This window comes from Ovis aries, chromosome 2 (genome assembly GCF_016772045.2).
Source record: "Ovis aries strain OAR_USU_Benz2616 breed Rambouillet chromosome 2, ARS-UI_Ramb_v3.0, whole genome shotgun sequence".
Taxonomy (NCBI): Eukaryota; Metazoa; Chordata; class Mammalia; order Artiodactyla; family Bovidae; genus Ovis; species Ovis aries.
Genome location: NC_056055.1, coordinates 117,831,084 through 117,845,398, shown reverse-complemented (window position 1 = coordinate 117,845,398; position 14,315 = coordinate 117,831,084). Strand labels below are relative to the sequence as shown.

The 14,315-nt window shown below is 53.7% G+C and overlaps 1 protein-coding gene across 2 annotated transcripts in view; it reads right to left on the bottom strand.

The window, feature by feature from the left end:
• Nucleotides 1–10,453, bottom strand: part of LIMS2 (LIM zinc finger domain containing 2) — a 42,407-nt gene extending 31,954 nt beyond the window's left edge. The window contains exon 1 of one of the 2 annotated variants that reach the window (XM_027964669.2): nt 10,281–10,453. In XM_027964669.2, the coding sequence (XP_027820470.1) occupies nt 10,281–10,450 (170 nt within the window). In that variant the 5' untranslated portion in view covers nt 10,451–10,453. Of the gene's footprint in view, nt 1–4,407; nt 4,504–10,280 lie in introns of those variants that run through there. The other variant, XM_027964670.2, reaches the window with a different exon arrangement.
• Between the last annotated feature and the right edge of the window lie 3,862 nt (nt 10,454–14,315).

Sequence of the window (14,315 nt, the reverse complement as noted above, 5' to 3'; positions counted from 1 at the left end):
TGGGGGAAGAAGGGATTAGCTGCAAATGGGTTTCTTCTGGGGGTGATGAAAATATTCAGAATTAGTGGTGATGGTTGTATAACCTGGTAAATATACTATAAACCACTGACCTGCACACTATACCCCAAATGTTAAAGCAGCATACACACAGTGAAGCATGCAACTATGCTGCTTACTAAGAGACAAGGGCCCCAGAAGCAGCACGAAGCTGGGAGGCGGGGTTGCTATCTCTTTCTGGGCAGTGAGTGCCATCCCCAGGGCAGCCAGCGATACCACCACAGCCTCTCTGACAGAGCCAATCTCATTGGGGGGCTGAAGACAACTAGCCCAGATCCTTTGGCATGGCTGAGATGAATGATAATTTCATCAGGGCATTTTGAGTGATTGTATTTTCTTACTGTGCATGTATGTTTAGGTTCATATACACATATATGAGACATCTCATCTTAGTGAGATACAGTCATCTCACGTGAGCATCTCATTAAGATCATCTTATTAGGTCCTCTTGAATGAACAGTCATCATCCAAAATTCAGGAGATCTGAATAAACAGAACAAGAAGGACTGTTCAGGTGTCTCCCTCTGCTCCCCTCCCTTCCTCCCCTACCCGCCGGCAGAAATGAAGCTCTAAGGATGCTTTAAGTGTGACTGCACGTAGTAGCTGGGAGCAGAGAGCGGCCGTGTGGCTGGAGAGGTAGGTCAGCCGCTGTGCAGGGAGAGCCCAGTCCCTCCCCAAGCAGCAGGCCACCTCACAAGTGCCGAGTGCTCAGTTTTCAGGAATTCTGGGAACTGGTTCACATCACCTTGGTAGCTTGAAGTGAGCCCAAGTAAGAGGTGTTACAGCATGGAACTGCACACACCCTATAGATCAGGCCCCATAGCACTCCCCTGGCCAGCCAGAGAGGGGAGTCTCCACCAGAAGAAGAAAAGGGAGGAGGTGAGGGCCATGGGCGAGGCCCAGTCAGGCCCAGTCTGGGGCTCAGGGCCCAGCTGCACATCCCCTGTCACCTGCTTCACACTTTGCTTAAACCCCTGAGTCCATCACAGCCCCATGTGCTGTCCCAGGGGCTCTGGCTGCCACCCTAGCTGCTCCTTGGCAGGCTCCTCTGCTGAGGGAGTCACTGGGCATATTCCTGAGGAGGGTGGGGACCATCTGGGAGCACTGGGGGGTGTGGTGGACAGGGGGGGGGGGCTGGTAGGTGTGAGGACAGGGATCCAGCAGCCCCACTCTGCCCGGTGCCAAGCATGGGGCCCGGCTGTGAGCTGGCGGCCTCCGTGGGTGTCGGTCATGTGGCGGGTGGGCCTCCCCTCCAACAGGCCAAGCCACTGAGTCACAGCTGTGCGCACTGTTCCCCAGGCTCCCTCTGGAGGACAGCCGCTGACAGGCCAGCTCCCTGGGCAGGGAAGGTGACCCACCCAAGGTTGGAAAACGTTGACGTCAAAGGTCCCTTCAGCTGGGACAAAGACACGGTGTTTTTAAGTCCAGAGTTCTCAGGGCTGCAGCCAGGGCTGAGCCTCTTCCCACAGCACGGAGGCTTCCTAAATAACCACACCCACATCCCGGGCCTCATTCACTCTTCTGGCCTAGCTCAGCCTTCTGGGCTACAGGCCGTCATGTCCAGTCTCAGGGTTTCCCCCGAGACTTACCACCACTCTCCAAATGCTTCATGGCTCAAACTAGCTCTGTGTCCACTCCCACACCTGCCACCACAAAATGGGCACCTGCCCTGGGTCCAGACTCTACCTCCCAGGTCCCCTGAATCCCTCTCCTCTTCTCTTGCCCCATGGCTGCCAAGGGGAGGCTTCATCACTGCTTGCCACCTGGCTGGTCTCCTTCCCTGTCTCTTCCTCAGCAGCCCCTTTCCTAACAGTACTCAGAGGAGTAGTTCCAAAGTGCCCAGCCATGCCTGGCACTCCAGGTCCCTTCAGTGGCTCCCCCGCCTGCTTGGAGGGCTGGGGCTTTACACCGTTGGCAGGGAGAACCCAGAAGGTGCAGGAGGTGTACAAGGAGAGGGTAATTTCCAAAAATCAGTCTGGTCTGGGCAGCAAGGGATGATGTGGGGAAGACCAGCATCCAGGTGTGAGAACTGCCCTGGCATTTCACGGGGGTAGTGGATGTGTGGAGGGCACGGTGGCATGAAACAGAATGAAAATGAAACTCCACAGCTTCTGGGACAGGAAAAACCTCACCCACCCCAAAGGCTGGGTCAGACGTCCATTCCTCCGCCAGGCTGGCCCCTATGCCTGCATATGGAAGGGAGGTCAGCCAGCCCTGGCATGGACGCCACATGTGGTAGGCCAGCTTCAAAGGAGGATGGGAGCATGGGCTCACAGACCACTCACAGCTTGTGAAAAACAAAAGAACAGAAGAATACACACAAAAAAAGAAGAAAGCCACCAAAATGTTACTGAGGGCATTTCTGAAGAGCAGAGCCACGGGCTATTTTCTTCCTTTCTTTCTGCTAATGTTTCTGTTACCTCTTTGTTTCTGGGTTTTCCTAGTGAGGGAGTGAAAGTATTAGTTGCTCAGTCGTGTCCAACTCTTTGGACCTCAGTGGATTGTAGCTCGCCAGGCTCCTCTGTCCAGGGAATTCTTCAGGCAGGAGTACTGAAGTGGATAGCCATTCCCTTCTCCAGGGGATCTTCCTGACCCAGGGATAGAACCCAGATCTCCCACAATGCAAGCAGATTCTTTACTGTCTGAGGCACCAGGGGAGCCCCTAACTCTCTAAGATGAGCAGTTCTACTTTTAACCCAACTCAGAGTTTTCCAAGGCTCACTCTAGCTCCTGTGTCATTTGATGACTAGCATCTTTCGGGATCAGGGTGCCCACTGGAGCCGGGCAGCAGCTGGAGCGGGCTGGCCCCTGTTCCCACCCTGGCCTGCATTCCCAGCTTCTCCTGCGGCGCTGTTCTCTGGCCAGCCTGATACGCCCCTCTCCCCTGAAGACCCTCGGGATTCAGGGGGGAAAGAATTCCTGCTGAGGGAACAGAGGTGCATCTGGGTTTCTGCCTCTCCCCAGCCCAGAGCATCAGAGCTGAAGCTGCTATGGAAGCTGACATCCTGCAGCTCGGCCTTATGCGATCCCCGCTGTGCCTGGAAAACCACCTGTCACGCATCCCAGCCCCACACCAACACCCATCTGTCGCTGCTCCTGATTCTGTCCCTGTTCTCTCCCCCTTTTTTTCCTCGGGAGCTTAGAGCGTGGGGAGTGAGGCAGCCGGCAGGGGTGCCCTGCGAGGGACAGGAAGGCAAGAGCACACTAGGAGGGGTGAGTATTGGGAGCCGGCTTTGTCGGCAGACCTGGGCTGCAGCGGGAGGTCTGGGAAGTGGGCAGTAAACCGCGAGTGAAGCACAGGTGACTCCCCAGGTGACAGGGTCTGTGCTGGCTCCTGGGACTGCGCTAGGACTCCAGGCCATAGCCTTTCGTGATCTGTGTGACCCTGAAGGCTGGGTGACTGCCCTGCACATTGCCTAGGTTTTGGGGCCACCACTCTGCCCTCTGTGGCTGCTCCCCATTTCTGAGTACTGCCTCTCCAAGCTCCTTTCCCCAGCAAACCCACAGGGTCCCCTCCAGCCTCCAGCGCCAAGTCAAGGGGTCATAAAGAAGAGCATCCTCCTCGCAGGGCTTGGCTAGAAGGGGCCCTGTGGGCCTCAGAGACCAGCCCCTCCCACCCCTGAGTCATGCACTTGTACCCAGCCAGGTTCCAGAAAGGGTTGCGGGGGCCAGCACTGGCCAGACACTGGTGGACATGTGACTGGCCTGGTGAGTCACTTGGCCTATGGGGCGTCAGTCATCTCATCTGTGAAATGGCCACAAGGGATATAAAAGTGGAAGCTGGGCCAGGCCTGGGGGAGTTTCTGGGGTTCAACCCATCCCTGTGCAGCCTGTGCTGGGGGCAGGTCTGGCTAGGTCCCCAGACCGACCGTTTACCATTTTTACCACCCTCGTCTGCTGAGCAGGAAACAGAAGGCTCCAGAGGTGACCTGTCTCCAGGGTCACCCAGCGAGGGGACAGGGAAGCCGGCGGGAGCCGACCGCCTGGGTTTTCAGTTGGTAGTGACCTTGAGCAAGTCTCTGGCCCCTCGGAGCGCTAGTTCTCGGGAGCAGGGGGCGGGTGTGGTAATGGCTCCATCGCCCGGGACAGGGCAGACCCTTCACCTGCCGCTGCCCGGGGCCGGCCAGAGGGCTGGAGGCGCGGGAGCGGGGCAGGCGCCCCTGACCTGACCAGCGCTGCCCCCCGGGGCCGGGGAGAGGCGGCGGGGCCGGGGCCTGGTGAGGCCGGGGTGCCCGCAGCGGGTGGGCCGGCCGGGGTCCTGCCCCGCAGCCCCGCCCAGCCCGGCGCCCCAGGCGTCCCCTCCCGGGCCCACGGCGCCCACCGCCCAGGGGCGCAGGGAGGGACAGTTACCTTCCCGTCATGGTGGCTGCGCACGCCGAAGCCGGGCCGCCCCGGGACCCCCGAGCCGCCGCCGCCGCCGCTCGCTGAGCGCCCGCCGGCAGGTCCGCGCCCGGAGCGAGGAGACGCCCAAAAAAGGCCGGAGCCGCTCCGCCCGCCGCCCGCCCCGCCCCGCCCGCCCCGCCCGCCCGCCGAGCCGGAGGTGGGGGCTCCTCTGGAGGGCAGGGTGCGGTGGGCCCGCGCGCCCCGGAGGCGGGCGCGGGAGGCGGCGGCGAGGCGGTGGGCACGGCGCGCCGGAGGGCGGGGAGGGGGCGCCGCGGCCCCGCGCAGCCTCGCCTCCGGGGACACCCGAGCACGGCCTGCGGAGCGCGCGGGTCACGTCCTCCCCGCAGGCTTCGCTCGCCACCTCCCGGATTCCGGGCATAGCTTTCCTTTAAAAGGGAGTGAAGTTATAATAAACACGAACGAGCCCCCTTGCCCCGCTGGGGCGCCCCGCCCGGAGCTTCCCCGCTCCGGCTGTCCCAGGCTGCCCTGGAACGCGAACACGTGCGGGGGAGGGAGCAACGGGGAGAGATGCCGAAGCCACCTCCTCGCTGGCCCCCAACCCCGAGTGCCCGCTGCGGCCCCGGGCAGAAGGGGCCACCTTCACGCTTTAATTCTGCAGACAGATATATCTGGACACCGACTCCCTCCCGAGGCACTGGGGACTCCCAGTCCCCGGAGTCCCGCTTCCAGGAAAGTCAAGGTCGAGGGGCGCCCCCTTTGAGTCAGAAGCCTGATTCTGCATACTTACAGGCCAGTGCCCTCCCCCGGAGATAGCCAAGTCATCGGAGTCTGTGAGCAGCCCCCTAACCTAGCAGAAGTTACTCTATAAAGATGAACCAAACGCCAGAAGTTGAGGAGGAGAACCAAGGAAAGCTAGAGAGGAGTCTTTAAACTGACCTGGAGAAATACAAAAATTTAGGGAACATATTCTGAATAAAAATGTTAAATAAACAAAACGTTTACTCCACCTAAAGGCAGAAATTTCTAGCGAGGCAGTGGAGTGTAGCTCATAATTCAAGGCAGCCCAAATACCAAGGCTGGGGTAAAACTGAGCAGCCTGGTCTGTTAAACCAACTGAACATTGCCTTACTTCTTGGAAACAGACAAAAACTATCTAGAAATGGCCATGCAAAGTAGCAACCCACAAATAAACAGTGGAATCCAGAGCGATGAATTGATAGCAACGCGCAGCAGTATACCTGCAGAGCATGCTTGGGAAAGGCACCTGTTCCTAAGCAGCTGATATCTTGAAACTATTGTGGTTTGCAGTTCTTTTTGCAACTGTGTCTTGGTTGATTCTGATTAACTGCAATTTGATGATTAAGTGGAAAGTATGGATGCTTTCTTGGATCATCCGCCTGTTGATAGAGAAATGCTTTTCATGATTGCCGACACAGAGACACAAATGTGTTGGAGGTTGTGCACCAGCAATGGACTGGATGCTTAATCAAATATTGGGGTTTTGTGGGAACCAAAGGGGATGAAACGTAGAGAGCAGAACACCAAAGGGACCTGCTCCCTACCTGGGGATCCCATGCCTGCCCTCCAGCCTTCTGGCCCTACTTTGTATGGTCACTGAGCAGGAGGGGATCTACCTGTGGCCAAACCGGAGCTCTCTGCTGCTCGCCTGTCACTCAGAGTGCCTCTTCCCTGGGCCTGAGCAAACTCAGCAAGAGCTGGGTGGTGACTTTGCCATCATTCAGCCCTGCTAGAGAGGTGGAGCTGTCTGCCAGCCTCCTACAGTGCTGCTACAGGTCAGATTTGCAGGAAAGAGCTGGCAATTGCCTGGCAGTGATTATTCAGATGTTCAATCACTCATCACCCCTTCATTCAAGACTATTTATGGTTTATAAGCACTGGGGGTTCAGCTGTGAACAAGAGGACCTGGGCCAGGTTCCCACTGAGTTTAGCTGGGGTGCGGGACAAACTGCAAACAAATAAATACGGTTTTAATCAGGAACAGTATTGCAAAGAAGAGGCAGTGTACAGGGCTGCTTGAGAGTGTGGAGAGGCAAGTGGCGGTGGCGACTGAATGAGGAAAAAAGTTAGCAAGTGCAGGGACTCTGAGGTCAGAAAGAAGGTGATAAGGAGAACACGAGGGCGGGACATCGGAAATAAGGGGGAGGGTGGGGCCAGAGCACCGGCGCAGAGTCTGAGCGCCAGACACAACACTCTTTGACACCAACATGGTGAATCTCCAGACATTACTCGGAAAGAAGCCTTAAGCAAAAGAGGCCTGCTCCATTATTTGAAGCTCCCTGAGGTAACCAAGAAGATCCAACCAGTCCATTCTGAAGATCAGCCCTGGGATTTCTTTGGAAGGAATGATGCTAAAGCTGAAACTCCAGTACTTTGGCCACCTCATGCAAAGAGTTGACTCATTGGAAAAGACTCTGATGCTGGGAGGGATTGGGGGCAGGAGGAGAAGGGGATGACCGAGGATGAGATGGCTGGATGGCATCACTGACTTGAGGGACGTGAGTCTGAGTGAACTCCAGGAGTTGGTGATGGACAGGGAGGCTTGGCGTGCTGCGATTCATGGGGTTGCAAAGAGTCGGACACGACTGAGCGACTGAAATGAACTGAACTGAACTGAACTGAGGTAGCCACCATCCTGAATTTTTTCCACCACCGACTAGTCTTTCTGCGGTAGTCAGTCACTCACTGAAGTCCAACTCTGCGACCCCACGGACTCAGGCTGCAAGCTCTTCTGTCGATGGAATAGAGTTGGTTGCCATTTTCTTCTCCACGGGATCTTCCTCATCCAGGAACTGAAGCCACATCACCAGGGAAGCCCGGGTATCTGAGCATTCGTGGTAAAATTCTTTGAGCTTTGCTGAATGCTTGACTGGGGTGTTTGTGGCGGGCATGGATGTGATTTCTGTTAAGAGTCCAGATGACTGGCAGGTTTTCTTTCTCTCCTGCTTGTTGGCCATGTGGCAGGACAGCTGGGGCAGGTCAGATGAGGGGTACGTAAGACTGAAGAGCCTTCTGGGCGTTCCAGGGAAGGTAGTAGGGGAGTGGGTGCCAGGAACCTGGAACTCAGCGAGGTCCCGTCTCTGCAAAGATGTGGACGGCTTTGTGCAGATAGGGTTTCAACCCTGGGGCTCATGTCACTGAAGGTGTCTGTGCTGAGCCAGGAGCCCTCTGAGGATGAGAGGTCAGGGGTCCCAGTGAGGGAGGGAAGCCAGGGTGTGGAGGTGGGGTGAAGTGTCACAGAAGCTCCGAGAGCACGACTGCTCTCTGCTCCCTGTGCGAGCTGCTTCAGGTGCAGGTCAGGGAGGGGCCTGGGTTTGGTGTCAGGAGGAGACCCACGGGAGTGAGGGGACAAGCTGGAAGGATAAGGCATGCGTGTGTTCTAAGTCGCTTCAGTCGTGTCTGTCTGACTCTTTGCAACCCTATGGACCATAGCCCTCCAGGCTCCTCTGTCCATGGGAGTATTCTCCAGGCAAGAATATTGGAGAGGGTTGCCATGCTCTCCTCCAGGAGATCTTCCTGACCCAGGGATTGGACCCGTATCTCTTACATGTCCTGCACTGGCAGGCAGGTTCTTTACCACTAGCGCCACCTGGGTAAGGCAGGGCCCTGCAGTGCCCTGTCGCAGGGTCCTGTGGTCCTGCAGACGGCGCTCCCTGGGGTGGGGAACACAGCACCCGATGGGGGCATTGGAGGTGGCAGAGAACTTTATAACTGCTTGGAGGAAATCCTGCTCTCAAGAGAGCAGAGAAGGGGGCAGTTGTCATGTGAAGGAGAGAGGAGGAAAGGGTGCAGTTCGGAGGCTGGGGTTTGACAGGGAGAGAGCTGCTGACACTCAGAAGTGAGGACTGACTCAGCCACTGTGTGTGATGATTCAGAGCAGGACAGATGAGGCTCTGAGATGTCAGGGGTCAAGGAAGGCTGGGCCACAAAGCAAGCAGTGGACGACGTGACAGCTGTCCTAGAAGAGACTGGGGGTGCAGGGTCCCTCTAGGTGCAGGCCCTGTGCCCTCTGGGTCTCAGGTTCTCTGTGAGCACCCCCTTCCCAGGTGATTTCCTTGGCTGCCCCACACCATCCTCTCGCTCCCCACTCCAGCCCACTGCCACACCTGAGCTAACTCAGTTCCCTGGAGGTCCCATGGCAGGGGGAGAGGGAGGCGGTCATGGGGTCCAAAGGAGGGGTTGGGCCTCCCTGGCACGGCAGCAGCAGTGAGAACTGGGGCCTCCAGCTGCCTTGAGCAAACGGCCTTTTCCCCATAGCCACGTGGGGCTGTGGTGTGGGTGGAGGAGGAGGAGGTCTCAGGTCCCCCTCAGGAGCAGAGTGCCTTCCCAGCACTCAGGACCAGTATCATGCCTGGTTAATAATGGCCCATGTGATGTGAGCGCCCCAGGGGCTCCCCCTCCCTGGAACTGGTCTGGGCATTTCCCTCTCAGGGTGTTGGGGATGCTCCAACACTGAGCCTCGTAGAGTACATAACTCAAATCAGCCAGCTGCTTTGAGCCTGAAGTTTGTTCCGAAGAGGCCTGTGAGAATCCCTGGGGAAGGGCAGGGAAGCACCTGGTCTGTTCCAGCGGGAGCCTCTCCCCAGGCAGAGAAACAAACAGTGAGCGGCACACCCCCCTCTCACACCCGCCTCCGTGCACCCCCCCACACCAGGCCAGCTGTCATTTTAACAAACGCATTTTTCTATTTTAAATATTTCTTTATGGCTGTGCCACGCGGCCTGCGGGGTCTTAGTCTCCCTGCCAGAGATCGAACCCACACTTTCTGCAGTGGAAGTATGGAGTTCTGACGGTAGGGAATTCCTAAGTTTTTCTATTTTAAAATGTGGGCACGCCCTCAGAACACAGCGTCTGACCGGCACAAAATGTACTTACTTCTTGGACCATGCAGAACTCAGTGAAAGAAGCTGGTGGTATCATAACCCACTACCTCTTTTAACACTTGTAGAAAAACAAAATTGTTATTTAGTCGCTAAGTCGTGTCCGACTCTTTTGTGACCCCCGTGGACTATAGTTCACCAGGCTCCTCTGTCCATGGGATTTTCCAGGCAAGAATACTGGAGTGGGTTGCCATTTCCTCTCCAGGGGATCTTCCCTACCCAGGGATCAAACCCTCATCTCTCACATCTCCTGCAGGGGCAGAGCATTCTTTACCACTGAGACCCAGAGACGTTTTTCAATGTAAAGAGAACACAGGACCCTTATTCAGATCTGGTTTACTTAGCAGTGGAGCCGAGCCCCAGAGCTTTACCACTCATGGCTCTGCTTCCTTTCCAAAGACTGCCTGCCTTGAACTTTGAAGAGAGAAATGTATTTCACTCTTACCTTAGCTCTGGGATAGACTTCACTCAACTCCCAGGTTTGGACCAAGAGTGGCCGAGTTTGGACCAAGAATGCCTCTAGCTGGCATTCAGCAATGCCACATTTTTGCACCTGGCCACATTTTGCATCCTGGCCTCAGTTACCCAACAAAAAACCACCTGTGCACAGTGACCACAGAGTTCTTCATCAGCCTCCCCTGCTTCCAGAAGCATCTTTCTTCCACACATTAAGGTTAACATTGCTTCCCCTTTCTCATGAGGACAACCAACCATTAACCTTCCCATTGGAGCATCTCCAGCCTGTGTCTAGAACAAAGATCAGGTGCTCCCCACCCTCACCCCCAACCTGTCCAGACTTGCAGGAGGCCTAGCATCCAGCCAGGATGAGCTAGGCACGCCCGCTGCAGCTGGTCCTCTACCCCAACGGTAGCGTGACCACTTAGAAGCCGCAAAGAGAATGGCAGGGAGAACCAGGCTGGGCCCCATGCACATCTCAAGAGCAACAAGCACCACCCAGTGGGCACTGTGACATGTCTCTACCTCAGAGGGCTGAGTTGCCCCTCGGCCTCCTCCTGCTGCTCCCTGCCCCGAGTGGAGTGCTGCCAGTCACTTCTTTGGGGAACAGCAGCTGCCCGGCCCTCTTGGCACAGCCACGTGGAGAAGCCTGGGCAGCGGCTGGGAGTGTCAGCCACCACCAGGTACCCAGGCATTTTGGCCCATCTCTCCCTGGACAGGAGGCTGGGCTAGAGCAGGAGGCGGGGCCAGAAGCACTTTGTGGGTCCAGAGAGGATGGAGGAAGCCAAGGAAGGAAGGGCCAGCCTCCCTGGGGAGGTGCCTGCTGGGCGGGCCACTGAAAGTCTATTCCTCTGCAGGCCAGGAGCCAGGGCTGCAGGGCAAGCGGAGCAACAGCTGCCCTCTGAAATCAGAGGGGCCGGCAAAGGTACAGCACCCAGGGTGGCCTCCACGTGCAGCCACTAAACTGAGCGTCCGCTAAACGGGGTTCCTGAGCCCCTGGGAAGCCTGATTCTTAGAGCAGGCACACACCCTAAAGCTGCCCCCTACAAGGATGTGAGAAGAGAGAATATACAATCACTTGGAGCAACCTAAGAAAAGTTACTGAGACATCTCCCTGCAGTTATTGTTGTCCCCAAAGAAGGGAATTCTTAGGATTATTTCTACCACATCAAATTAATTATAATTTTCTGCTATAAAAATGTCATGTATCGGGAACCGCCCAGAGGCAGTAAGAAGAAAACTTACCTTGAGCTGCATCACCCAAGAGGAGAATGACACTTTGCTTCCAGTGTTATTATTTGGGTAGCGTTATTTTGTGATCCCCTTGCAGTTACTTTGTGATTCTTTTGTGTTCCCAATTCCACGTTCTGTGTCTTCATGGCAGATGTCCACACTGTTTGGCCCTGAGCCGGACTGCCCCGCTGTCCAGCGCTGGGCATTAGTCACACTGTGTTGTACAAAAATGCTGCCCTGGGATCTCCCTGGACTCGCGCTGCTTGCAAGGGGTGGGCCGGCATTCCTGTGCGCTATGTTCACAACTTTTATAAGGATAACTGGTTTTCATTTTTCAGTCAAATGTTACATACCTCAAGGTTGGAACTGTTTAACTTGTACACAACACAGCACCCAGCAGAGGGCTGGCTAGACACAGAGCAGGCGCTCGGCTACTCACCAGAGCCAGCGATGTCACGCCGTATTGCCATGTTGTTTAAAATGACTTGTCTTCATGCTATGAATGTGCTATACACCAGAGCTCAGACTCTCCAAGGATAGACTCCTGCCCTATTCGCTGCTCTATCAGTAACCTCAGACATGCAGATGACACCACCCTTATGGCAGAAAGTGAAGAGGAGCTAAAAAGCCTCTTGATGACAGTGCAAGAGGAGAGTGAAAAAGTTGGCTTAAAGCTCAACATTCAGAAAATGAAGATCATGGCATCTGGTCCCATCACTTCATGGGAAATAGATGGGGAAACAGTGGAAACAGTGTCAGACTTTCTTTTTTGGGGCTTCAAAATCACTGCAGATGGTGACTGCAGCCATGAAATTAAAAGACGCTTACTCCTTGGAAGAAAAGTTATGACCAACCTAGATAGTATATTCGAAAGCAGAGACATGACTTTGCCGACTAAGGCCCCATCTAGTTAAGGCTATGCTTTTTCCTGTGGTCATGTATGGATGTGAGAGTTGGACTGTGAAGAAGGCTGAGCACCGAAGAATTGATGCGTTTGAACTGTGGTGTTGGAGAAGACTCTTGAGGGTCCCTTGGACTGCAAGGAGATCCAACCAGTCCATTCTGAAGGAGATCAACCCTGGGATTTCTTTGGAAGGAATGATGCTAAAGCTGAAGCTCCAGTAGTTTGGCCACCTCATGTGAAGAGCGGACTCATTGGAAAAGACTCTGATGCTGGGAGAGATCGGGGGCAGGAGGAGAAGGGGACGACAGAGGATGAGATGGCTGGATGGCATCACAGACTCGATGGACGTGAGTCTGAGTGAACTCCGGGAGATGGTGATGGACAGAGAGGCCTGGCGTGCTGCAATTCATGGGGTCGCAAAGAGTCAGACATGACTGAGCAACTGAACTGAACTGAACTGATTCCTTGAACCAAGGGCAGGGTTCTACTCAGAGAAGCTGCTCAGTAAATATCTGTTAGATTAACACTATTTTGAATATTCTTGGTAAGTTTTGTACATATATGATAAGCTGCCTAATTGTAAACTGCGTATCACACTCCTGTTGCTGGAAGCATCTCAGATACCATTTTACTCAACACATAAATTCCTGAACTGAATTTGTACAAATAAAAAAGCGTACATACATGTAAGTGAATCTGTAATTTGAAGAAGTCTTGATGGAAAGTATTTTTTTAAAACTGGAGTCTGTTTGAAAATGCAGCTGATGCTCAAATTCATCTTACGTATGCTGGATTTTCCTAGCGGTTCACTGGTCTCAGATTTGCCCCAGGAGAAGCAGGTCTGGGGACACTCCCCCTCACCGGCTAAGGCACAGTAATTTTGACCAGCACTAATGTTGCTTCACAGACTGACCAGCTACAGAGAGGGGCAAGGCCTCTGGCCAGTGCCATGAAGAGAAGCTATAATTCCACCTGCACATCTATCAGTTAGGTTTCAGTCCATTAATGTGGGGTAGCATGAGGGCAAAGCAGAAGTCAACTGTACATCTTTTTCCCTAGGGCCACCCGAAAGATGTCCATATGAAGACACTTGGAGCCCAAGGATTCTGCTGGGCAAGAAGGGTGCAGTCACCTGGGGGGAAAGGGCTGGGCCTGCATCTAATGGTTACTCTGAAGCTTAGAAATGTGGTAACAGGTAGACAAATCCATGCTCTTAAGAGCAGTGTGGCACAGTGGCTTGAAGAGTATAGACCACGGACTCAGGCTACATGGGTTCAAATATTGTCTGGCACTAACTAGCCATATGATGGACAACTGCTTCCCTGCCCTGGACCTCAGTCTCCTCACCTATAAACAGAGTTAGTAACAATAATCTTAATAGAGATGTCATGGGGATTAAATAAACCTATATGTGTAAGTGATTCTCCAAAGTATTGAGGATACCAAAGATACTTAGGTAGCCTGGATATGACAAAGTATAGCAAGGATGCTTTTATTTATGTGGGTCATATCTATCAATATTTACCATATTAAAAATGAAAATGAAAATTTGTGATTACTTATCAATTCATTGTTTTATTGACTATGCCAAAGCCTTTGATTGTGTGGATCACAATAAACTATGAAAAATTCTGAAAGAGGTGGGAATAACAGACCACCTGACCTGCCTTTTGAGAAATCTGTATGCAGGTCAGGAAGCAACAGTTAGAACTGGACATGGAACAACAGACTGGTTCCAAAGAGGAAAAGTATATCAAGGCTGTATATTGTCACCCTGCTTATTTAACTTATATGCAGAGTACATCATGAGAAACGCTGGGCTGGAAGAAGCACAAGCTGGAATCAAGATTGCCAGGAGGAATATCAATAACCTCAGATATGCAGATGACACCACCCTTATGGCAGAAAGTAAAGAAAAACTAAAAAGCCTCTTGATGAAAGTGAAAGAGGAGAGTGAAAAAGTTGGCTTAAAACTCAACATTCAGAAAACGAAGATCATGGCATCTGGTCCCATCACTTCATGGGAAATAGATGGGGAAACAGTGGAAACAGTGTCAGACTTTATTTTGGGGGGCTCCAAAATCACTGCAGATGGTGAATGCAGCCATGAAATTAAAAGACGCTTACTCCTTGGAAGGAAAGTTATGACCAACCTAGATAGCATATTCAAAAACAGAGACATTACTTTGCCAACAAAGGTCCGTCTAATCAAGGCTATGGTTTTTCCTGTGGTCATGTATGGATGTGAGAGTTGGACTGTGAAGAAAGCTGAGCACCAAAGAATTGATGCTTTTGAACTGTGGTGTTGGAGAAGACTCTTGAGAGTCCCTTGGACTGCAAGGAGATCCAACCAGTTCATTCTAAAGGAGATCAGTCCTTGGTGTTCTTTGGAAGGACTGATGCTAAAGCTGAAACTCCAATAC